This window comes from Primulina huaijiensis, chromosome 18, assembly GCF_012295235.1.
Source record: "Primulina huaijiensis isolate GDHJ02 chromosome 18, ASM1229523v2, whole genome shotgun sequence".
Classification (NCBI taxonomy): domain Eukaryota; kingdom Viridiplantae; phylum Streptophyta; class Magnoliopsida; order Lamiales; family Gesneriaceae; genus Primulina; species Primulina huaijiensis.
This window is the reverse complement of record NC_133323.1, coordinates 4,681,910-4,706,597: the sequence shown is the minus strand read 5'-3', so window position 1 is coordinate 4,706,597 and position 24,688 is coordinate 4,681,910. Positions and strand designations below refer to the sequence as shown.

The 24,688-nt window shown below is 34.1% G+C and overlaps 3 protein-coding genes and 1 pseudogene across 7 annotated transcripts; 2 read left to right on the top strand and 2 right to left on the bottom strand.

The window, feature by feature from the left end:
* Positions 1 to 215: 215 nt before the first annotated feature.
* Positions 216 to 5,519, bottom strand: LOC140964147 (ent-kaurene synthase TSP4, chloroplastic). 3 transcript variants are annotated; one of them, XM_073423689.1, is made up of 14 exons: positions 5,216 to 5,519; positions 4,884 to 4,939; positions 4,519 to 4,801; positions 4,262 to 4,442; positions 3,721 to 3,938; positions 3,523 to 3,643; positions 3,273 to 3,370; positions 2,942 to 3,168; positions 2,766 to 2,878; positions 2,521 to 2,619; positions 2,073 to 2,288; positions 1,840 to 1,981; positions 1,055 to 1,300; positions 216 to 720 (listed from the first exon to the last, which is right to left on the bottom strand). In XM_073423689.1, exons 1-14 carry the CDS (start codon positions 5,298 to 5,300, stop codon positions 406 to 408), a joined length of 2,400 nt encoding a protein of 799 aa, XP_073279790.1. In that variant the 5' UTR covers positions 5,301 to 5,519; the 3' UTR covers positions 216 to 405. The 3 variants fall into 3 exon arrangements, with proteins under 3 accessions (XP_073279790.1, XP_073279791.1, XP_073279792.1); XM_073423690.1 differs by having other exon boundaries at positions 3,523 to 3,582; positions 3,721 to 3,882; XM_073423691.1 differs by lacking the exon at positions 4,884 to 4,939.
* Positions 5,520 to 5,999: 480 nt separating this feature from the next.
* LOC140964149 (uncharacterized) lies at positions 6,000 to 9,320 on the top strand (annotated as a pseudogene).
* A 488-nt stretch (positions 9,321 to 9,808) lies between these two features.
* On the bottom strand, positions 9,809 to 13,995 carry LOC140964150 (ALA-interacting subunit 3). 2 transcript variants are annotated; one of them, XM_073423695.1, is made up of 9 exons: positions 13,918 to 13,995; positions 13,628 to 13,768; positions 12,063 to 12,121; positions 11,566 to 11,640; positions 11,363 to 11,476; positions 11,220 to 11,290; positions 10,774 to 11,071; positions 10,291 to 10,580; positions 9,809 to 10,069 (listed from the first exon to the last, which is right to left on the bottom strand). In XM_073423695.1, exons 2-9 carry the CDS (start codon positions 13,713 to 13,715, stop codon positions 10,015 to 10,017), a joined length of 1,050 nt encoding a protein of 349 aa, XP_073279796.1. In that variant the 5' UTR covers positions 13,716 to 13,768; positions 13,918 to 13,995; the 3' UTR covers positions 9,809 to 10,014. The 2 variants fall into 2 exon arrangements, with proteins under 2 accessions (XP_073279796.1, XP_073279795.1); XM_073423694.1 differs by having other exon boundaries at positions 13,628 to 13,972.
* An 8,370-nt stretch (positions 13,996 to 22,365) lies between these two features.
* On the top strand, positions 22,366 to 24,459 carry LOC140965227 (myb family transcription factor IPN2). Of its 2 annotated transcripts, none has more exons than XM_073425358.1 (6): positions 22,366 to 22,728; positions 22,873 to 22,949; positions 23,076 to 23,133; positions 23,241 to 23,310; positions 23,446 to 23,488; positions 23,599 to 24,459. In XM_073425358.1, exons 1-6 carry the CDS (start codon positions 22,557 to 22,559, stop codon positions 24,262 to 24,264), a joined length of 1,086 nt encoding a protein of 361 aa, XP_073281459.1. In that variant the 5' UTR covers positions 22,366 to 22,556; the 3' UTR covers positions 24,265 to 24,459. The 2 variants fall into 2 exon arrangements, with proteins under 2 accessions (XP_073281459.1, XP_073281458.1); XM_073425357.1 differs by having other exon boundaries at positions 22,367 to 22,728; positions 23,581 to 24,459.
* The last annotated feature ends 229 nt before the right edge of the window (positions 24,460 to 24,688 follow it).

Here is a 24,688-nt window from a genome sequence, read left to right as displayed (position 1 = left end):
TGGATTAAAGGGCGGATCTTTCTCTTTTTTTTTTTTAACAAAAATAAATTTCGAAATCTAGTCCAAACTTACGTAAATTTAACACTAAACTAGATATCAAATTTGTGCATATTTCTTCGTGGAATCTAACCAATCACTCAACTTTATATCACATTTGACGTGCAATTAAAGAAGGAAACAAACACAACCTTGTGCTTCATTTTAAGCCAGCTAGGGAAAAAAAAGGTCTATTGACAGTCATAGAAAACCAAAGAAACCCAAAATTAATTTTACGTCCACCAATCCCTCAAATAAACAGAAGATTTTGAGAATGAAATATGTATTTCACGTGCCTGTCTTCTGATTTGGCCAGCAATAAACATGCATAATTTTCCCAACAAAAGAACCATTATTTAGCAATTGAATTCATATATAAAGTTCACTCAGAACAATAGGTTCATGTATAATTGAGTTCACAACCTTGATCAAGTCCTGTGAGGTGAATCCGTCGTCTTTAATGTAAAAGAGGTGCAGAACCGTGCTCATATGCCAGAATAAATTCCTACAAGCTCGTGGTAGAACACCTTTCTTTCTCTCGAGAACTAATCTCAGAAGTTCTCTCCTAGAGTTGTTGATCAATTTTTTTATTTCTGCAGTAGAATCTTCCCTGGTTATCAAGTTACCACCACTATCGCAAATGTACAATGATAAGGCATTTAGTTTACCCTCCTTAGATTCACGCTGTCCAAGAAACGCGAAAGAGTAAGCTGCTTCTGTTAGAAATCACTAGTTGTAAAAGCTTGAGATTATGGGAGCTGAGGCCAATAATAGTTTTATGTTACAACATATCCCCCACATGTCAGCACGAAATGGAGGAATATAGGCTGGAATTTTTTTTAAACATATAACCGAATGTTTTTTCAAGAATTAAAATAGCGAAGGTTAATAAATAAGCAGCTAAAGTCACAACTTAATCGAGAATAAAAGAGATTGTCCATAAAAAAATTTGAACTTGTAACCTTCCATCTCTAATATTTAACTTAAAATCACTTGGTTCAGAAAACACATGGCCTACCTCATAACTGTGGATGTCATTGAGAAGGCGTCCGCATGTACTCATCAGTTTGAATAGATTGTGGTACTCGGAATGATGAACTATCTCCTCGGAAAGCTTAGGCCCGACTAGATAAAGAGCTGGCAGGACAATTGGCCCGAGAGCAAACGATACATAGGCATTGCTCATGTATTCACTCATCGATGGCATGTAGCTGTCCATAGTCCATTCAGTTTCTTTCAACATGCTTTTAAGCAAATCTAGCCACTGCAAACGCAAATCAAGGAATCATCTATTGCTGTGGCAAAGATACTAGCTATTAAACCACCTTCTTGGATCCAAATGCAGCTAGCATCTGAAACAAGTAATTGATGGAATGCTTGTAAGAGGCAAAAGAGCCAAATCAAGCCGAATGCTACTTGTATTTTCATTGAAGCTCAAAAAATGATCAATTCTAGGTTCCAGTCAGGCACTAAAGCTAAATTAGTTTAGTTCAAACTTAATTATCCAATTATAATGAGCAAACGTTCCAATTATAGCTCGAGCACCCGAGTTCTGTTGAGTTTAAATACACGTATAAAATATCAATGAACCTAATAAAACTGCCAAACACAAATCATTTAGCATTGAAATTGACTTCAAACATATTCAAACAAGTCCAAATTCGGCTCGAATCCAATAATTTTAACATTGGATAGAATAATATTCAGCGGCTAGAAAAAGCACATGGGAGCATTAGCCTTGAATGGGAATGGTAAATAGCAGAACATTGGTATTCAAATAAAGAACAAAGGAGGTAATCTTACAATGTCAATTACATGGCGCATCACATTACGTTCTTGTCGAACGGCAGCTTTTTCCACAATCTCACAGATAGTGCTCTTAAGTGCAGAAAATATTATCCGAACATTCTCAGAACAGCTTCCTGTGTTAACATTTACATCCCAACTGCAATAAGGGTGATGACAACTGATAAAAATATCATACGCAAAACAGCAGAATCAAATGCAGCAAGAAAAACAGATATACAAATTCATACATTTCAACTAACTGAATTAATAATTTCAATTCCTCTATAGAACCTCCAACATCGAAAAAGTCGTCAATTACTGTGGTAAGAACACCATTTTTGGCCCATGATATTCTGGCATCTGATAGTTCAGGATGGAAAATGGATGCTGCAGCAGAAAAATAACAGTATGCAGATTTACTCCTCGCAAACTTGAGCTCGTCCAATCTGCTCTCTACAACCCATCTACAGGCATACAATTTAATACTTGAAAATTCAATGTTGGAAGAGATGGGTAAAGTTTTAAGATATAATTTGATTGCTTGATATATGATCGATCGCCTTACAATGGTTAAGTACCAAGAAGTCAATCTTTTGAGTATTTAAAGTGAAAAAATAAAAGTTCCAAGCCTCACACTCCATTTGATATTACCACCGCCAAAGAAACCAATAATCTATGTTACTTTATGATACAAACCTCTCGATCCCTTTGAGTTCTTCGAGATGTATTTCTTGACATTTATTGAAGTCTGATACCGACAATGAAAGGAAATCCATGTTGGCAAAATTAGGTGAGCTGAAATTGAAAAAGACTTCATCGGTTAGATATATACAATGTAGATAGTACAATGATAAATGGATCAACAATCAATGAATAGATACAACAATAGATAGGTAGGGAGGGAGGAAGAAAAACTAATAAAACATAGAAATAACTTTTACCTGTATGAAGTTTTCAACATTCTTAAATTGTCCACATTATAATGCTCAATATTTTTCCGGTTTTCCATTCTTGGTAAAATTGCATAGTAGGGATATTGCATGATATGGTTCACCTGAAAGACTTGATGTAAGCAACCATATTATATGTGTTCAACAAGTAGGAAGAGAAAGATTACCTCTTGGTCAATATTTCTGCCGAGTTTGCTTGAATGAATTGAACCACTGGTCGTTCTGTGCCCCAGGAAATGTTTAAGCCTCAGATTTTGTGTCTCAAGAACTGACTCAGTAGGGTACATTGTCATCTCTGATGCCTTAAATGCTTCGAGAGCAGTGTGCACGTCTCTTATATGTCCACAGAGGGGATTGGAAAGGCTATCTTCTTCAAGAATTTTGGTCAACGGATCTGCAAGTCATACAGATTCTATTAAGGATGTTCCGACATTTTAACTATTTCCTTCCTCTTAAAAAGATGGAAAAAAGAGGAAATAGTTAATCATCTTAGTTAACCTGAAGTTACATCATATCCATTCATTCTCAATATCCGAAAAGCTATAGCACAAGTAGAAGCATCCATGAATATCTCTTCCTCTCCTCGTAGCCAGCATCTTTTACAGGCTCAAGTCAAGAGAAAATAACTTTATAAAGGCAAAATAATCTAAAATGCTTTAGATGATGGCAACATAAAATTGATAGTTGTAAAAACCTTTATTACAAAACACTCAAGAAGTGACACAAATGAGTTTAAACTAGAATTTACCTGTATATTTCATCCAACACACTTTGAATTTCATTCCTGAAATGCCGGCAAATCCCTAACCTTTCAAGATTATCAATTGTGGACAACTGAGCATACATACTCATAGGGTAAACTGCGGGAACTGAGAAGAAGAAGATAGAGGTTGCAAATTTTCAAAACATGAAAAATTAGCATATATAAAAAATGCAATGAACTTACCAGCATTCCCAAACATTTTCAAGGCTGATTGAAGGTAATCGAGGCAGCCAGGATTCTGATGGCTCATATAAGCGGCGGCTGTTGTCGAGGGGGAGTTGAAAAGGGAGCCGTTTCTTCTTTGATGTTTCATGACAGATTCCCAGTTCTGTAAATTTCGTATTCCTTCAGAAAAATATGCCAGATAAGCTTCCATCTCCACTGAGTCAGTTTGGTAGCATCTAAATAGGAGGGAAACTATATCAACATGAATAAGTAGCCACATTCGAACCAAAGTTCTTGTATTCAACAAATCAGTGCTGTTGCAGTGGCTTAAAATGTACTAGTCAAGGTTTTGGAAAATCCATTGTTCATACTTCATTCTACAATAGTGATTTTTCCAGCCTCTTGCATCATAGTCCATTCATCTACATTCCAAGTCAATAAGCTCGCAGAACACCCAGCTTGGCAATAGTATAATGCAATTTTTTCCGAATTTAAAAAGGAAGTGTTGGTGGACACATTTTCTCATGGAAACAAGTGAAGAATCCAGGACAAACTATACCTTTCCAGCTTCAAATCCCTGCTTTGAAACAAATTTTTCAATGTTGTTGGTTCTAGACTGAGGTTGAAAGACAAATCTTCGGCATATTCAAGCATTCCAGGGAAAATAATATCAAATCCAAGAGGAGAAATTTGACTTTCCTCCGTAGCTGAAGTTAAATTTGACTCAATAAAATGGACACCTGCAATAACCATTTGCTATCGATACATCAAACCTTTTTGTATGAGAAATTTAAATAATCATCAAAGGAATCACACCTTTGTCAATCTGTTGTTCACCAACTCCCCATTTTTTGAGCGCAAGAACACATGCTAACGTAGAGGAAAGGATGTCTTTTCGTAATAAATGATGATGATGTGGATGAGCCCATGAGCCGTCTCCACACTGATTTTCAATCAACCAATTCACACAATCTGGGAAACAAGGTTCCACAGACGAATGTGGCGAAGGGACCATAGCAACCCATGCGGTATCATAAGTTGAAACAGAAATCTTGGGCTTACGAAGCAACTCTGCTATTCTTTCTTTGGCTTCCTCAAACTACAATAAATATCAAATAACTCATCCTCAAACATGAAAAGAAAAAAACTAAGGAACCAAAGATGGGTAAAAGTACCGATACCATCGAATTGGTTTTTAGAAACTTTACCGGTTTAACTCCAACGTCCAAAGATGCTGCTTTAAACAAAAAAATGCAAATTTATTTCTGATTGGATACAAGACAGTGGCATAATAACAGGTAAAAGATCATGAAAGCACCCTTAAAAACACCTTTTGTACGATATTCAACAAAAAAAAGAAGACAAAATCTCGGAATCAAGAAAAGGTGACGGCATTCTCAAACCCTTTTCCGTAATTCCCCCCTTATTTTGGAAAAATGAAAAAAAAAAAATTGAACCCAGGAAAGTTTCCATCCAAATCCCACCCACACTCAAAAAAAAATGAAAACTTTACCTGAAATTTGAGAAGATCCCGAGCTTTTTATAAGAAGGTTCTTCTGCCGATAAGAAAGCAAATAACTGGAATACTGGAGAGACATGGCTTTGAGAATGCTTCTGCTCAAATCTTCCCCAGTGCTTCACTTCAGTTAATGAAATCCAAGAACATGAATATATTGAATCGGATCCAAGAATATAAATAAAGAAAAAAACACACCTCACATGGAGTTCCTGCACTTGAGACAAAGATTGGGAAATCTACCATTGAAGGAATCAAGCAAGCCAGATACGCATTGGCTGTGCAGAGAAATTGCTGTATGCTTTATATGTTATTATTATATTTAAAATTTTACGGTCGTTTAGTTTTAAAAAAATTATTAATAATTTATGGTCGTTAAATTGCGTAATTTATTACAAGCCACCATTTCTCATAGGCTTTTTGGTAGAAACAAGTTTGGATATTTATAAATAAAATCTTTTCTAGTATACATACACTATGTTTGAAGGTATAAAAAATAGATTTAGATTAATGGAATTGGAATTATATTTTAATGTTTGGCTAAAATTTAAAATGAAAAATATTTCCTATATTAAAAAAATTTCTATTACTTATTTTTATTTTATTTTATTAATAATATTTCTAAAAATACTCATAATTTTTTTTTATCAAAAACAATAATTTATTGTTAACATATAAGAAATATTTTTATTAAATATTTTTTTAAAAAAAAGGGGAAGAAAATTCTGAAGATAAACATGAGACGCAGTGGATGAATATAATTACGTGCAAATTAATAAAATTATGTGTTAGTTTCTTTGACAGTTGATCGAGAAAGAAGAAAATGGTGCTTGGATGTCGGGTCTTGATGTCAAGGACTCTATCTCTTGCGGCGGCGTCGCCAACCGGCGCGGGCACCGGCGCCGCTCTTCAAGAAATCGCTGCCAACTATCCTAAAGGTATATGGTTCTTTTCATTTGAGAGATTGGATTTATTTTCAACTCACTTGCTTTAAAAGTAGCGCATAAAGACAATGACTTGGGTGATGTGCTTCGCATCTTTAAGATTTTTTTCAGCTTATTTTCTTTCTTCAAGATTTTCAAACTTCCAAATGCAATACTTATTTAGAAGAGGCCACATTTTTACACTGATGATGTACACGTTCAGTTGGATTCTGTCTATTTTTATCACTGAAAGAATTCACCTTCAATGTGGTGTTTAAATATATAATTTCCGTTAAGTTTTATTTTATGCTTTACGATGTTTTGAAAGCTTGGTAACTTTGTTTTAAAGTACTGAAGCCGGTAGGGGGCTCAAAGTTATTTTCTTTTGTATCACGTTATACCTATCCCACTTTTCATAATTCAGCTCTGTAAAAGGAGCATCTTTTCAAACCTGGATAACCGAGACTTTTGTGCTATTCTCCAAGTGTGTGTACAATTTAATTGACTTTGGGTTTTTCGATTCTTATCATTATCCATTATGTGCAGGCATGAGGTTTATCTTGTAATGGTTAGTGATTTATCAATCCTGTTCCCGTTCCGTATGATAAGTTCATTGATGGAATTGGTGTGTAGGCATTGCAAAGGCTGTGCAGAAAAAGGGAAATACTCAACTATTCAAAGATGGCAGCCCTATGGTGTACAGTGGTGCCGTTGTTAGGATAATTGGCATACCACCCCCCAAAACTGGCGACGTTGTGCTGGTGGCTGATGGGTCAGAAAAGCCAATTGGCTGGGGCTTATACAACTCGGTTTCCATGTTCTGTGTTCTGCTCATGCAACTGGAGGATGAAACAGCATAGTATCTGTCCAATCATTTATTTGTTTTGTTTAGTTTTTCAAATTTAATTTCTCGGTCGCTTCATCAGTCAATTATTCGATTTGGTGCAGTGATCCATCTTGTGTGTTGAATGTGGATAGATTGGTTGAGACAAGAATCAGTGCTGCTATTACCTTGAGGAAGCTGCTTGGGCTTCCTTCTGCTGAGACAAATGCATATCGTCTAGTCAACAGTGAAGGAGATAGGTAGTAATCCCATAAAAAATATGTCAAGTTTTTAATATATTTGGGATTAATGCACTAGAAATCTGACTACTTTTGACATTTCATTGTGCTTTCATACATGCTCTGACACCATGCTAAGTGCGAACTGTTAATAAACCTATTGGTGCATATTTTCCATTTGGAAAACAAATTAATGCGATGTTATCGTCCGTCTTATAGTCATCAAAGACTTTAACATTGTCCATGTGGTATGATAGTATGCCTTCTGAAATATCACGGTCTGCAATCTTTATTTCCTTTATCATGAATTCAAGTACTTGTCTGGCATACTTATTTTTTAAAAGTAGATCTGATATCTGAAGGGGACTTCACAATTTACATTATTAAATACGTTGGTTTATTCCTGTGAGAGTATCTCATCAGGAAAATCATATCCCTCCTCCTTCTTCGAGCTGCTACAACCTTATTTGCATGATCAACTTTGAAAAAGTAGCATACTTACCATATTCTGATGCAGGTTATCAGGTCTTATCGTTGATATTTTTGGAGATGAAGCGGTGATTGCTTCCTCTTCTGCATGAGTTGAAAAGTACAAGCAACGAATAAAGCATCACATCGGCCAAATAAAAAATATCAACCATATAACCTGGAGACCGTAGATCGAAATCTTGAAGGAGGAGGGATATGATTTTCATGATTCAGGAGTTATAGATTCATCAAATCCTCCCAGAACAGTAAAGGTGAAATATTATTGTGATGCGAGAATGTTTACACCTATCAACACGTACTGAGATTAAATAGGGCCTGAATCACATTCATTAAATTTTTGTTCCATGTAATGTCATCAGATATTAGTCTAGATATATGTTTTTTTTTTTTGCCTCAGCCAGGTTGTGGGGAATGGGGTTTCTTATTTAGTCTCGTTGGAAGGGCAGAAAACTGGCTTCTATGCTGACCAGCGTGAGAACCGGCAATACATAATGTCAATTTCAGACGGCCAGAAAGTACTAGACATATGCTGCTATACCGGAGGTTTTGCTCTAAATGCAGCTTGTGGTGGTGCTCTAAGTGTAACTGGTAAATTCATATTGCTTTCTTTTAAAAAAAAACAATTTATCTATATGTCAGCAACAGTTTTTACATAAATTTAGTCGAAATAATTTTCATGATATCCAAGACAAGAAATCTCCGTTTGAGAGTTTCAAACAAACATGGTCAATGACTCTGTCGTTACTTTATTTGTAGTTTTTCCTCCAAAACTAAGATTTGATCGTCTACTTTGGCTTGAAGGTGTGGATTCATCTTCCCCTCCTCTGGAAATTGTTGTTCTCGATAACCTCTATCCGAGTAAAATATCGTTTTTGAGGCAAGATGCTACAGATTTTATGAAAGGAGCAGTTTCCGAAGGTTATGGTATATAGTTATATTGGATCCACCCAAATTTGCTCCTCGAAGAAAGATATTTAGCATGCTTCATTTGATGGATCTATCAGTCATCCATATGTTGTCGAGAGACAGATATGCACTCTTTTTTATTTATGACGAGGTGTTCTCAAACGGCATTAACCACCAGTAGGCTTTCTAGAACTATGTCCTGGTTCAAGTCATGCCTTGAAAAACACACCCTTGGAGCATTTGATTATCATGCTATCAATTTGATAACTCGAATTAGCAAAATATTTCTTTATTGTCCGTAAGCCTTGTTTTCAGAATTTCACTTCTCTGGTGAATATTCGTGTTTGTAAGTATTGCAAAGCGCAACTGGGATGTTCTTACGGATTCTACAGGCCAGTTACATGTCAAACACATTTAGCAAACATGTCGTGCTGAACATCTTTAAACTAGTAAATTTCACTCCCTTAAATGACCTAGTAAATTTCTGTTACAGTAGCAACTCACAAGGTGACATGCATTTCTGTTTCTTTCTTGCTGATCAGGATACTGCATGTACGGCTGGGCGAAATATCACAATTATACTTCAAGCTGGTGCAGCCTGTAATCACCCGATCTATCCTTCTTATCCGGAAAGGGCATATCTCAGCACTGTATTGCTTAGAGTGCTGTGAAATTGCTTGGCGGAGTACAAGGATGAGAGATTCATGTGGCATCATCAACGATAGTTCGACTCTTGTACGTGAGCGTTTAGCATTTTTAGTTCGGTTCCATTGCTCCAAGTACACAAAATTTAGGGTGATCAATTTTGGTTCAATTTTTTGTATACAGTAACATAAGATTGCTGGTTATAGCATTTATTTATTTTGTTTTTCTTGCATATTGATGAGCGAGAGTATTGGTTGAAGTGGTTATTTCGTGCGAAATATCCCCGTGAGTGTGAAATATCAATAAATGTAACTCTTGTAGATTTATTTTCGGGAATCAGAAACTTAGGACCACAGATAATTCTTTAAAAAAACGCATGACAGGCTGATAAGTAAAGTGAAAATCGAGCGATTTACACAAGATTGGAACTGGTACTTACATTCATGCCAAAGAAAATAAAACGCAACTTCATTATAATTATGGGATCAACTTGAAATGTTACCAGTTGCTGATGGGGTGCATATACAGTGTTTTTCATTCCAACGATACACAGACAGAGCGAACCTTATGACATTGAATCAAGAAAAGATTTAAGAAATTTACATTTCAATGCGTTTTCATGTATGATCTGGTTACAAATACAATCTCAAGTTTTTCAGAATAGGACGCACATAGCAAGTCATATAAGATACCAGTAGTTACAGATTATAGAAGATTAGCCGGATATGGGCTTGAATCAAGTGAACTAAAACAACGGAGCTCGTAGGCTATTTAGCGACCTCCTGGATTCCTATTCCAGGACAAATAAGATGGATCCCCAAGTTGCCTGAGACAGAAAACTTGTTAAAGGATTCAAGTCACATGAGTTTTGAATCAGCACAAATATAGTTCGGACTAATGTATATAGTAATTATCATCCATACTTAAAATCTCAGTTGGCGATCAAAATAATTAGAAAAAAGAGTTATACTTCATTGTAAAACAATCAGATGTACGACAGAAGATAGGTTTAGTGTAGCAGGAATTGGGTTGGGAAAAATACTGCACCTTGGCTTGATCAGATAAATTAGAGTAAAAATCATGGCCAAGATGAAGCACAATCCACCCACTGTCAGATACGCAATACCCATAAAATCATTTTTCCCTCCGAGCCAGCTGGCGGTAGAGATAACAAGTTTCTTTTTGCCATTGAAGCTGTAAGTATTATAGTTGTTTTGTATGGTCACGTTAATCCTGTCGCCTTTTCTGAGATTCACTTCTATTTTCCCATAAAGTTTTCTAAATGTTGGAAGAGCTGCAGTACGCATCCAAACAATAAGGTCCTCCTGCCTGCTTAACTGTTACAGAAACATAATATCCACAAGACAGATTTTTAGCCTCTTGAGAAGTCATATTTTGTTAACGAAAAATAAAAAAATTCACATCATAAACAAAAAGAACCAAACTTTCTACCATGAACATGGAAATTGTCGTACTTGCCAGACAAAGATAAGTCAAATGAAAAAGTTATAAATAGGATTAGTGTCTCACTGGTATTGACGGATCAAGTGTTGCTCCACCTTTTATAGTTCCATTCTGAAAATTTTTAGGGAAAACATTTTTTCCAAATTTGTGATCCCTATCACTCTTCCACGAGATGTCCCTCTTGTTAACGTTCAAAGGCTGGCTGTTGCGAGCAAAGCCATAAGTATCATTAAAAAGACTCCAAGCTATAAGACCACAAGGAACGATAGGCATATTGTTTGTACTGTGCTCAGGTTTACAGGCATCTGTATCATTCTCACTTCCTGGATTTCTCAACTGCTGATCACTTCGGCTCTTCACGTACCTATTACTCAGAAATAAATATGATTTAAGAAATGGAAAAAAATCATGTAAGCAATAACCGATTCTCAACCTATGACCAAGAAGAATAAAAATAGATCATAATTTATACCGAAAACTGAGGGAAATTAAGTAAACTACATCATTGTCACCTTCGATGATTCTGGTAGAAATTGTCCAGCTGATAATAAACATAAATGGGTGGGTTCATATCCTTTGGAACCTGATGTTATTTGATCAATAGTCAATCTCATGTTTTCTTTTCAAAAAAAGAGTTGTACAACTGGGAACTCACCGTTAGGATCCTATTGCAGGCTTTATCTTGAGGGCTTTGAATAAACGCGATCTTGTCACTCTGGGCATTGTCCGGAACGCAAACAGTCTCATATCTATCAATAATTTCCACAACCTAGTAGCAGATACAAATTTAAAATTACCAAAAAAATAAACAGACAGGGTGGCAGGTATAAGGATGCATGACATCACATGAGTACATACATTTCGAGAAGCCAAAAGAGAGACAACTCCAATGGGGACAAAGGCAACACTAACAAGCAAGAATGTCAATATAACCTGCACCCAAAACTCATGTGAAGGAGCTTAGCCACTATTCAAGTAATTTCTCCAATTAAACTATAAGTACTATTATGACCCATTATTCGGTAAAAGAGGATTTAACATGATAACTGAGACAAGATCACAAGTTTCAAAACCATGGTTTGCAAAAACCCATATATCATTAAGTTGGTTTTTGACCTTTGGTTAGCCTTTGTTGGCTAAGTCCCCAGCAATGTGCAAATACAACTCTTGGGCATTAATTCCAAACATATATGCCACATATATTTCTTGGACTGACTGACATGTCAGAGGCGTGCGCTAAAGCATTAAAACTATCACTAGGCTGCCTCTCATAAGCTGAAGCTTTTGCGAAAAGTAGTTTTGACATCTCTAAATGTTCAAAGAATTACAGCAGTGCGCAAAACATAAAGAATTACCCATTTAGGAGTAAGAATAGGCTTGCATGCTGGAAGTTCCTGTTGTGTAAACCTTGAATCTGGATACGATAATTGAAAAGGACAAAAAAATCTGCATTATAGATCTGAATTCTCACAGCCGAGTAATTTAGACTTTAAAAAATTTCCAAGTCAGCAAATTTTAAAAAAAATTTATCAAATATAAGTCTATACAATATATCCTATTGATGTCAAAACTATCTATATTCACATAATTGCCATCAATGATCAGACAACCAAAACATCTTACCGATGACGGCAATGACGTCCTGTTTTATGTTTAACAGATTTGGAATTCGCTTGTTAACTTCCTGCCATCTTGGCAAAGTTGTAGGGTTTTGACCCATTTCGAAGTCCAAGTATGATTAAAAAAAAATAAAAACTTCCATATACATGTTAGGCTTGGATTTACATTTCACTTTGACAAATTACAAGAGTGTGGAATCACTATGAATTCAATTGGGAAACAATTGCCCATGCTAGAAAAAAAAATCAAAAATCGAAACAATAACACTTGAACTTCTATATGATTTATAACTTTAGTGTTGCGCAGTGACCAGTAACTATAGTTTTTTTTAATAAAAATACGCCCGATTCATAATTTCTATCAGAACCAAAGCCACTTTTTCGATTGATATGAATTGATGGCTGGTGCTGCTACGGGGAGTTTCAATTTATAGTGAAACTCTGGGAAAGATTATTATTGACGAGCATCGAAACATATTGTTTGATTGGTTGCACTTGCACGGCTTATAAGATTTGTACAATTACCACCAATTATAAATTTCAATAAATCAATAATCACTCGATCTTATAAATACCTTCTCACACTTATATTCAATCCTTCAAAATCGGATATTAGTTGTATCAATCGCTTCTCTATGAAGATAAAACCCTTTTGCGTGTAGGGAAATTGAAGCCCCATACTTTAGAATAAATATGACAACTAAAATACTCCACAGAAGTTTGTTCACATATGCCACTACTCACATAAGTAGTAGCTTCACACCAGAACTCCTCCCGGCATATTGCTTTATTAAAAGGTAGAGGTCTCCTCCAAACCAAAGGGCACACATCTATTAATGCCACTATGTCAGTGACTCCTCTTACTATATTAAACTCCAATACTCCGCCATGGTCCACTGGTACCACCAAACTCATGGCAGGTACCTAAAGAACAAGGATGGGAAGATAAATTCTGTTATTTAATCTTATAACGAAGCAACCTAAAGTGGAGGTTAATAACTGCGCGACGATTGCCACAACGGATTTCGAGTTTAAGGAATGGCCATCGAATTCGCAATGGCCTCCCACATAGTTAGGACTTCCACTCAATACCCGCGGCCTTGGCATAATTTCTTCTCTAAACAAAATAAGGAGAAAAACAATATGATTCACTGGTTTACAACGCCCAAACACCAACTGATTCTTCTCAGAGAGTTTTCTTACAATTAAGCTAAAGATGGGATTTCCAACAGCGTTCAACACCTTTGAAGCATAAATTCTAATGAAATTTAAAACACAAAGGTCGGGTACAGAAAAAATACACTTGGGCCGCTTAGAGTTCCTCCTGGGCGCAGTCGAATCGGCCGATCCAGGTCCTCCGGCACTCGATGAAGGAGTGCTGGCGTTCATCACTTCCCTTGGTTAACAGCTATTATTATACCTTCTCCTCGTCAAACCGCGAACTTGTATGCCCCAAATGATGCAAAAGATACAGCCAAATCAAATTGGGAGATAAAATAGAGAAGGATTTCAACGAAAGAACAACAAATATTGGAATTCAATAAATTCGATTAAGGGCTGGCTTCCTCATTAAATCTTGAAATTCACTCACAATAACCCCTGATTGATTCATTATTCTCGTCCCCTTTCTACGAGCTTCAGCGACGAAGTGCTCGGACGCAGAGTTTGGGCGCAACTGTATTTTAAGGTTTGGACTGTTGTGTGATATGGGCTGATCGACAACTGAGGCCCAAACAGAGGATGAAAACTGTGGGCTGAAATGGTTTTTCAAGTCCAGCCCAGTCTATACCAAGCCCGATAAAATAGATGCTGAAGCATTCTGACGAATCAAATCTCAAAATTATATAAAAATATAAAATAATGATAATTGAACATAATTTCAGAGTATTCCAATATACATAAATCTATATAAAATTCAAATCAACAGAAACAAAATAATTAAAACCAATTTCCTTCAGAAAAATATAGTTCATTTGTTATTTTCATGGGAAAAAAATATAACTTAATCAAATTAGCTAGTATTTATATAATATGAGCTTCAATTTAGAGATGATAATATGTCCGGGTAAAATCCAGAATCGACCACGTCCATCCTATTTGAGACATATTTGGTATATTATATAGGTATTGGAATGAGTAACGGGTTTTATAAGACACATATTGGATCTGGCATCTTTGATAATATACTAGTCGTGTTAGTACGTGCAATGTGCGTGTGAAAAATTAATTAAATAATTAGGCGAAAATATTTTGTCTGTCGATTAAGGATCGTGTAGATGGTTTTCTCAAGCTTTTAAGTTTTATGTAGATAATTATTTAAATATTAACTATTTATCAATTTTTGTGAGTGAATAATTTCATGTAAAATATGATGAGACGATTGTTACTAGCTATTTCATTTAAGAGTAGGTTTCTTGTGAGACTGTCTCACGAATCTTTATCTGTGAGACGGGTCAACCCTACTGATATTCACAATAAAAAGTAATACTCTTTACATAAAAAGTAATACTCTTTAACGGGTGTCACAGATTGGATCGATCCGGAACCGATTTGATATACTACAGTTCGATTTGGAACCGGTTAAATCGATATAGGTTCGAACTAAATACAATGTTCCAATTAAGTCGGATTAATCTTTTAGAATCTTTATCGGAAACCCAATCCGGTCCAGTCAATGATCCGGTTCCAATCCGTTCTGGAATTGGTTTGTACTAGTAACTTGTTATTATAATTGTATAATAATAATGATAATAATATTTTACTATATTAATTTAATAAAAATATGGCAAATGAAAATTTAATGATTTCAAAATCAATAAGGTTACATTTGAATAGAATGATTTAGATTTGAGAGAATATTTGAAATGAATGCATGTTAGGATGAATTTGAAATCTACTGCAATGACTCAAAAAAATAACTATTTGAGCTTTAAAATTTATTGTCAAGTAGATTTACCCAAATAAATAAATAAATTTGTTTTTATAGATTTGAAATCCCTAATTTTATATACATTTATCGAAATGCGACATAAATCTTTATATATAATTATAATTAAAAAAAGTATGGTAAACTGGATAAACAGAATCAATTGACTTGATTAAATACCCGATTAAATAGTAAAAATAAAAATAAAAACCCAAATCAGTTGACTTTATATATATATTTTTAATTTTTTTGCAACTCTTGAGTTGACTTGATTCGATGTATGTGAATAAGTGATGTTTCAACTTTCAATTGATTGATTTAATCCTCGAATAACATAAATTAATTATTTTAGCACAATTCAAATGACTTTTTAAAAATAACCTTACTTGTTAAAGATTTCATATTATAGCCTTGTATCATAATATCGCGATTCATTACTAAATTAAATTATATAAGTAAGGTAATTTTCTAGTGCAAATGTTTATGGAGATTTAAGTAAATGTTCTTAAATCATTTTACTTTATTTTACCGAAACAATAAATGAAAATTCTGGCATATATATATATTTTTATTAATCCCTTAAAATAGTTATATTTAATTTACTGAAATTATCTTTTTTTACATTTCAAATTATTAATATTCAATTAATTTGTATTTCTTAAGTTTTAATGATAACAAACAACATCAAACTGTTACATAGACCAGTTGCTATTTTTTGTATTTATAAGTCTAGCTGGTTTACTATCTCGAGCCAGACAACTCGAATTGGATGCTATCGATTTTCATTGAAGATTATAGTTGGACTTGTCTACCTATTAGTCATTAATAGGGCTGGGAAAATATACCGAAATACCGAAATACCGTACCGAAAAAATCGATATACCGGTACCGAAATTTTCGGTATCGGTATCGGTAAGTAAATATTTTTTTTTTTTTTTAATTTTAAGTTCGGTATACCGAATGTTCGGTATACCGAAAATATTTTAGGTATACCGAAAATATTTGCGGTATACCGACATTTTTTCGGTGTCGGTATGGTATCCGGTATGATTTTTTTCATATCGAAAATTTCCGGTATCGGTATCGGTATGGATTTTTCCATACCGATATTTACGGTACGGTATACGGTACCGTGGTTCGGTACGGTATACCCCTAGCCATTAACGGTCAGAAGATCATTTGACTAATCATGTATATTAATCAAAGTTACTAAGAAGATCAAGACTGTCTCCTAAAAAGTACAAAGACTCACTCAATATTTCTCTCTACTAATATCAAATTTTCAGAACGGTCTCTTTCTATATTTGGAATAATTCAAATGAACATTAATTGTGACGTATTATGAAGAGAATGAAGACAAAGAAAACATATTTTGGCAAAAACTTGTGAGACGGTTTCACGGGTCGTATTTGTGAGACGGATCTCTTATTTGGGTCATCTATAAAAAAGTATTGTTTTTTATGTTAAGAGTATTACTTTTTATTTTGAATATGGGTAGGGTTGACCCGTCTCACAAATTAAGATCCGTGAGACGGTCTCACATGATACCCACTCATATATTTTTGCTTTAAAAACACAAAAATTGAACGTTGCAATAATTTGAATATTGAGGAGAAGCTCAACTATCAAGGGCGAGTGGTTTGATTCGTTTGGGAAAAAAATGGAACATATAGAAGCATACGATAATTATCTAAGTCTTTCAAGCACATTTTTCTATCAAGAACTCGAGCACACTTATTTGTCCGTATTCAAGTTGCTCACTCAGTACTCACATAAAGTTCAATCAGATTTTCAAGGATCATCAAGTTCCACACGATCACTCAAACTATAAATCGAGAGAAATCTACAGGAGTTTTATATCAGCTGTTGAATCGAATGATTCATACAACTAGAGCTTGGTTATTTGTTGAGCTTGTACTAGGAGTTTCAGTTAGATATTGGATGAGTCATACACCGAAATGAGTTGTTACAATTTGTTGTAAAATCAAAATCTTCCAGTAAACATTCTCACGAGGAAGAAGTGAAGACGTAGAAAGATTTAACGATACTCATATATTTATATATTTTTTTGGGAAAATAAGTTTTTTTTTATTATTTTGGTCTAATAAATTTTCAAAGTTTGATTTTGGTATACTAACTTTTTCCCAACTGTTTTGGTCCAATTTTTGACATAGTATCTGACAAGTCATCATTTTACGATACCACGTCAGCATTTTTCGATATCATAACATAATTTTTTTGTGTCACATACCCTATTCATTGCCGTCCCTATACCCATTATCAAAATCTATAAATTACAACATAAAATATATATTTATAGAAAATTTGTTTCAGATTTTTTTTTTTACCGAACTTATTTACGAGCCTACCAAAATGTGGAATAATTGTAACCTCGCAAATGGAGGGGAATCCTTTTTGTTTTTAACGCTTTCAACAAGCACTTCACGTTTTCGAACTTTTGGGATAAAAAAGAAAGCCTTGGAAAATCGAATGGTCCTACCCGAATCTGATTCCCATCGCCACTGAGTCGACTCAATGTTTTTTCATCTGAATTTTCTATGCATTTAAATTTTGTCATGAAAATTGATTTCTAAATTGGAAAAAAAATGTTAAAATCAAATTTATTAAAATATACAAAAGGAAGATCGAATATGGTCCTACTTATATATATTCACATAAATGGAATATATTCAGTTTTAGGAATAAATTCAAGAAAGCATATCACGATGCTTAAAATTTAAGCAAAGCTAGCATACCAATATCAATCCCCTCCCCATTCTTTTCAATAATTTACAATATAATTAACCACTAAAAGTTAAATTTCAACTTTTAATTCTTTATCATGCTTTCATAATGTGACAACTAATTTAATATATGCTTTTCATGATAATTAATTAGAGTACTTGTTGGGTGCAATAATTGTCTCTGCTTGGTAGAGCGATCGAACCGTTGTGCTTGTATTGCTGTGCGATTTAAAAGATTTGAGTTGCACCATTACCACCAGCTATAGTTTTTGGTAAAGCGGTAAGCGCTCGGTCCTACAATTGGTATCAGAACCAAGGTCACGAGTTCGATTCCCATTGATTGCAAGGAGTGCAATTATTGGGAGGGAGATTGTTGGGTGCAATAATTGGCTCTGCTTGGTAGAGCGATCGAACCGTGGTGCTTGTGTTGCTGTGCGGTTTAAAAGATTTGAGTTGCACCATTACCACCATCTATAGCTTTTGGTAAAGCGGTAAGCGCTCGGTCCTACAGTAATTAATCTCAATGATCTGACAAAAAGCATAACAAAGCTATAACGTAATTTATAATTAATATGGTTTTTTTTTATGAATAATATTATAATCTATAAATTTATCTTATTTTTATATGGATTTTTGTCAATTAATTATCAAGATCTTTTAAGTAGTAGTACGGTATATTGTGAACTTAATCGAATATTATGTATTTGATGCGAATTTTAGCTCACTATGATCTACACGACGAGGTTAGTAAATGATTAATAAGAAATTTTAACGTTTGAGGAAAGAATATATTCCTTGATTATCAAGTAAGGAAGAATTTATTCCTTTTGGAGCCAAATCAAAAAACATGTACAATATTGTACTTACCGGCAGATTTTACTTTTTAAAGTCAAATTTAAAATTTTAATGATTTGAAATTTAGTTTTAATTGTATTTAAGAATTTTTTTGAAAAATTATATTATACATCAAATTGAAAGAATGTTTGTTGAATTTATTGGGGTGTAGTAATTGTCTTTACTGAGATAGCGAACAAACCGTGACGCTTGGACTGATGTACGGTTAAAATATTTGAGTTGCACAATTACCGTTAACTATATTTTTTTGTAAAATGACAAGAGCTATTAGTGTCCAGGTCACTGGTTCTATTCTTATTTATCGCAATGAATGCAATTATTGGGAGAGAGATCGTTGAAGTGAAATAATTGTCCTTGCTGAGAGAGCGATCGAACCGTGAAACTTGAACTGTTGTACGACTTAAAAAAATTGAGTTAAAAAATTAACACTATTTATAATTTTTGGTAAGATAACAAACTCGGTCATATATATTAACTATAGTAACTATTCCTGTTTATCATTAATGTAGTCTCCGTTGGAATTTTTTCTCTATGCTAACGTGACTTTCGAGATCTTTTTAACTATTTTATTCAATGATATGAAGTTTAAATTTTTCTAAAAAAATTAATAAATTAAGTACAACCTATTTATACCTATATATAACTTTCTCCCCTTTCAGAAATATAAGAAGATAACGAATTTAACTTATAATACATAAATTTGTATGTGACAGATTAAAGTCGTAAAGAATACGATGAATAGTCACACGTAAATTTTTTTGAAAAAATATTTTTTTGAGAAAACATATTGTGATAATATGTTTGTCATTTAACAATATTTTTAGTCTCTATCGTGTCAAAAATTATGTCTTAGTCATGTTTTTCAATTTTTGATGATTTTAATCCATTGAGTTTTTCAAGTTTTGGCGATTTTAGTCATTTTTCGTTGTGGGTACTGATGTAATACAGCACATGTGATCTCCATGTTGGCGTCATGTCATCTTCATATCATTATCACACAAAATAAAGATTAAACTTGAAAAAAATAAAAATATATCGAACTAATAATAACTTTTGATGATTTAGATAATAAAAACCGCAAAAAAAAAAACCAAAGTCGCCTTTAAAAAAAAATATGTACACACACATATATATAATTGAAGTGAGCTAAGAGTAGGAAGAAGGAGAAGAGACGAAACACATATGGCTGAGAGGACAATCTTCCATTCCACAAAAGCACTCGAGATATCAAGCTTTAGAACCAAAAAAGAAACCGGGCCTGTGCTTTATGCGTTGATGCTCCTCTCTCACTAGCTAGCTTTTGCTGTATATTGACCATATATTTTATTTTCATTTAACAATTCCTTGCAGCCTTATATTTTTATATTGATATAAACTATTTTTAATTAATTGAAAGGAAAATAATTTTATAATTTTTTTGTCAATAACTTGATCGTTTTTGGTATTGGTATATAGTAACTTTTTAATTTTTTATTTTTGATATAATAATTTCTGAATTTCGATTATTTGATCAATCAACTACTAGAATATTCAATTTTTGTCTGAAAATATTGATTAGACGATGGTCAAAGGTGATGTGACAAAAAAAATTTAGTGATTTTTTTATTTTGGATGTAAATTAATTATTTGGAAGCAACTTAACATAAAATAAAATCAAATAAATAAAGAAAATTTTACAAGTTATATGAATTTCACTAAAAAAAAATTAATGATTGTGATACCAAAATGTGCTTTAGCCATCATCAAATCAGCGTTTTCTTGCGAAAATTCAATATTTCGATCGTAAACAGACTAAAGTACCCGAAATTCAAAATTTATTGTATCAAGATCAAATACTGGAAAAGTTAGTGGACCAAAACAAAAGGATAAAATTTATTGGACCAAAAAAATATTATCTCTAATTCAAATTACGGCAGCTAGTTGATTTTTTAAAAATAATTTGTTAGAATTCGTTCACCAAAATAATTTTAAGAAAATTATATTTTTGGATCTTGTATGTTTGTTTCTTTGCAATTTTTGAATTCTTTATCATCAAATTTCAGTTTTAGTCCCTTAAACTTAATTTTTTTGGCAAATTTATTCCTTTTCCGACATGCCTCTGATCTTTGTAGTGATATATCAACACTCGAACGATCGGAACGAAGAAATGACTTAAATTGCAAAAAAAATCGGATGATACAAGACTAAAACCAAAGCTCGATAACATAAATGATCAAAAATGCAAATAAACAAACATATAACAAATAAAAATACAATTTTCCCGTAATTTTATTCAATAAGTTGAAATTTTGAAATTTGACGTACTCTGATCAGATAAATAAATTATTGTCAAACAATGTGTTTTTTGTTTTAAAAAAAACATATTTTCAACTATTTAATCATTCACAAAATCTCCTGTGAGATTATCTTACGAGTCAATTTTGTGAGACGTGTCTCAAACCCGACTTGACCCATTAAAACATATTACTTTTACGTCAAAAATATTTCTTTTCATTGTAGATGTGTACCGGGTTGATCCGTCTCACGGATAAAGATTCGTGTAAACTTAATTATTTATCATTCATTGATTTATAATAAATTGAATCTCAATAATTTTGGCATGAATGGTTTCCGAAACTATCGGGAGCAAATTTTTCCTGGCATAAAAGCAGATCGATGTTGTTGGTTTAATTTAATGCAATGATAATAAAAGAAGCTGAAAAGGGGTCGTACGTACCACGAAAGAACGATGCTTTAATTTGATAAATAGATAATATAATGCAATGCACGAAACTTTGAACTGGACATCTGAATCAGTACTACTACATCTGAAGCTTAAAGTGTGACATCCAATTGCACATTATCATCATTGCATGCAAAAGCCCCACTCTGCTGCACATTAAAATTACCCAAAAAAGCTTCATTCACGGTTTAATTTAATTGAATGTTTTGGCCATACAATTTATAATGACATATTCTCTTTTCGTGATAAACAGAAGGTACTAGTGTACAAATAACAGACCTCATTGGATATATGCATGTCATTCATTCGACCTTACCCATGCAAACACTGTGCAGGCAATCTGTGTAAGCATCGCCTGCGCGGACAAGTTGTCTCAATTTATGTTTTCGTCCACTTGTCGAAAATGGACATTATTAATGTAACTTTGTTTTTTGTTGAGTTTTCCATCTATTTTGCTGGAGTGCCATACACGTTAGTAATTTTTCGGTGTTACGTCAACGTTATCATGAAATATGAGTGAAAACATAAAAAAGAAGTAAAGTTATATGATTAAGATTCAATTTCGACAAGTTAAATAACAAAAATAGAAAACAGAACAAGTTAATGTAGGACTCAATTTATCTCCGATCCTGCAATATATATATGGTGTCTCTTTAAATTTGCAAAGTAATAAAAATAAAACAAATTTTGTAACGGGTTTGAATTCTTGACTGATAAAGATGGCTGGTGGGCAGCATAAATACAAATTTTCTTTACTTTCGCTTTTTTCTTCTTTAGGTTTAACTTGTTCTTGATGCATTCTATTTGAGAAACCCAACCCCTTTTCTCCCCATTCAAAACTTCTTCCCGTCCTAAATTTCTCTTCCTCTCTCTCTATATATCTCCCTTACTGTATTTATTCTTGAATCTCTTCTTATTCCATTGCAGCAGACACAGAGAGAGAAAGAGGGTCTTTGTGAGTGTGCGTGCGTGCCTTAAAGAGAATGTTCCATCCGAAGAAACCCTCGAGCATGGTTAACGCTCACGAGCGTCCCATGTTCGTTCAAGGTGACTCAGGGCTTGTTCTCACTACTGATCCAAAGCCTCGCCTCCGGTGGACTGTCGAACTTCATGAACGATTTGTCGATGCTGTTACTCAGCTTGGTGGCCCTGATAGTATGTATATATATATTTCATTGGTATATATGTAATAAAATAGGTTTGATGATATATATTCTTTCCGAGTATTATGTTTGTTATCTTAATCATGCTCTTTCTTAATGATTTGTATCTTGTTTTCCTTTGTAATTAATTATACAGAGGCAACGCCGAAGACCATCATGAGAGTTATGGGGGTCAAGGGTCTAACTCTTTATCATCTCAAGAGCCATCTTCAGGTTTAGACTCATTTATTTTTAATTTGTTTCCTTAATAATAAAAATTTCATTTCTGAATCTGAATTATATCGTTTATGGTGTAGGGTTATGAGTATATCTAAGTTTCTTGTTTTTTTTACGCCCCAGAAATTCAGGCTTGGAAAGCAACCTCACAAGGAATTCAATGATCATTCAATGAAAGATGGTGAGAGACTAGGTGGCTACATATGCGCACACATTAACTGTACATGTTTTCCTATTCCTTTAAATGTAATAATTATTCTTATTTTAATTATTTACTTGATTGATCAGCTTCTGCGATAGAACTTCAACGAAACAATATCGGCTCGTCGTCTGGAATGCTTGGCCGCAGCATGAACGAGTACGTTCAATATATTATCATATCGATCCCATTGGAAAGATATGCTCTAATAATGTTTTGGAGATTTGTAAAATGAAAAATATATGGGTTTCCTTTTACTAAATTTGCCTAAATCGACCATTCATGCAATTATAGGATGCAAATGGAGGTGAACAGAAGACTCCATGAACAATTGGAGGTAACTGAAAATATTCTATTGTTTTTAATGATTTTTTATTAATTAAATATTGCTAAGAGGAAAAAATATTATATGGACGCTGATAATTACAGGTGCAAAAACACCTGCAGTTGAGAATTGAGGCTCAAGGGAAATACATGCAGGCCATCCTCGAAAAAGCATGCCAAACTCTAGCAGGTGAGAACATGGCGTCGGCCGCTACTGCTAGCGGGAGCTTCAGCAAGCTGCCGCCCATTGGCACAGAAACTTCCGCCATGAAAGACTTCTGGCAGCCGGTGAATTTCCCTACTCTTCAAGACCTCAACATATATGGAACCACTGATCATCAACTTGAACAACAGCTTCATCATCCAACCATGGAGAGATCATCTTCCATTGACTCATTCATCCCGAGTAGCAACAACAACGATAATAGTTTCTTGACCAAAAAGAGGCCTATTCAATACAGTAACAGCAATGGGAAGAGCCCTTTAGTTTGGGCTGATGACTTGAGGCTCCAAGAATTGGGTACAGCTGCTGCCTCATGTATTAATGATACCCAAATTCATATTGCACCACAATTGTCGATTGATAAAGGGAGTGATATTGGTCCAGTGGGAGATATCTATGAAGCGAAGCCTGATTTATCTAGCGATCAAGCTCTGAGGGAGAAGAAATTCAACGCGGGAAAGCACGAAAGTCGCCCTTCTCCACGACACATGGTGGAGAGAATGAACCACCAGGCCATCAGTGCTGGAGGGGTGACAACACAAGGCCGAAACTCGCCATTCGGGTGATTCATGAATACGTCCTCATTACAAAAGTTACAGTCAATTACCTGTTAACCGCAAGTACTTAATTTAGTGTAATGCTTAACACCAGAAGGAGTTGAAAGTTGGTTTGCTTAACTATCACTAATGCAACTACGAATGCCATGATCCTCTAATTTGTTACAAGATTTTGTACCATGAATAAATATATATGTTCACTTTAATTTCTCCATCTTAACCATAGCAGTTGGCAAAACAAGAACGGCTTCTTTTTAATTTCTTCCATTATTTGATCCTCATAAGTTAGGTTATATGACAAATTATGTCTAGTATATTGGTGTCAGTACTGTATCAACATTCAAAACTCAAGAGTTCTCCGATGTATGATTTGTGAAGGAAAATCCAGAAATAACTTTTTTTAGAGATGGCAAACACTCGACTTGATTGAATT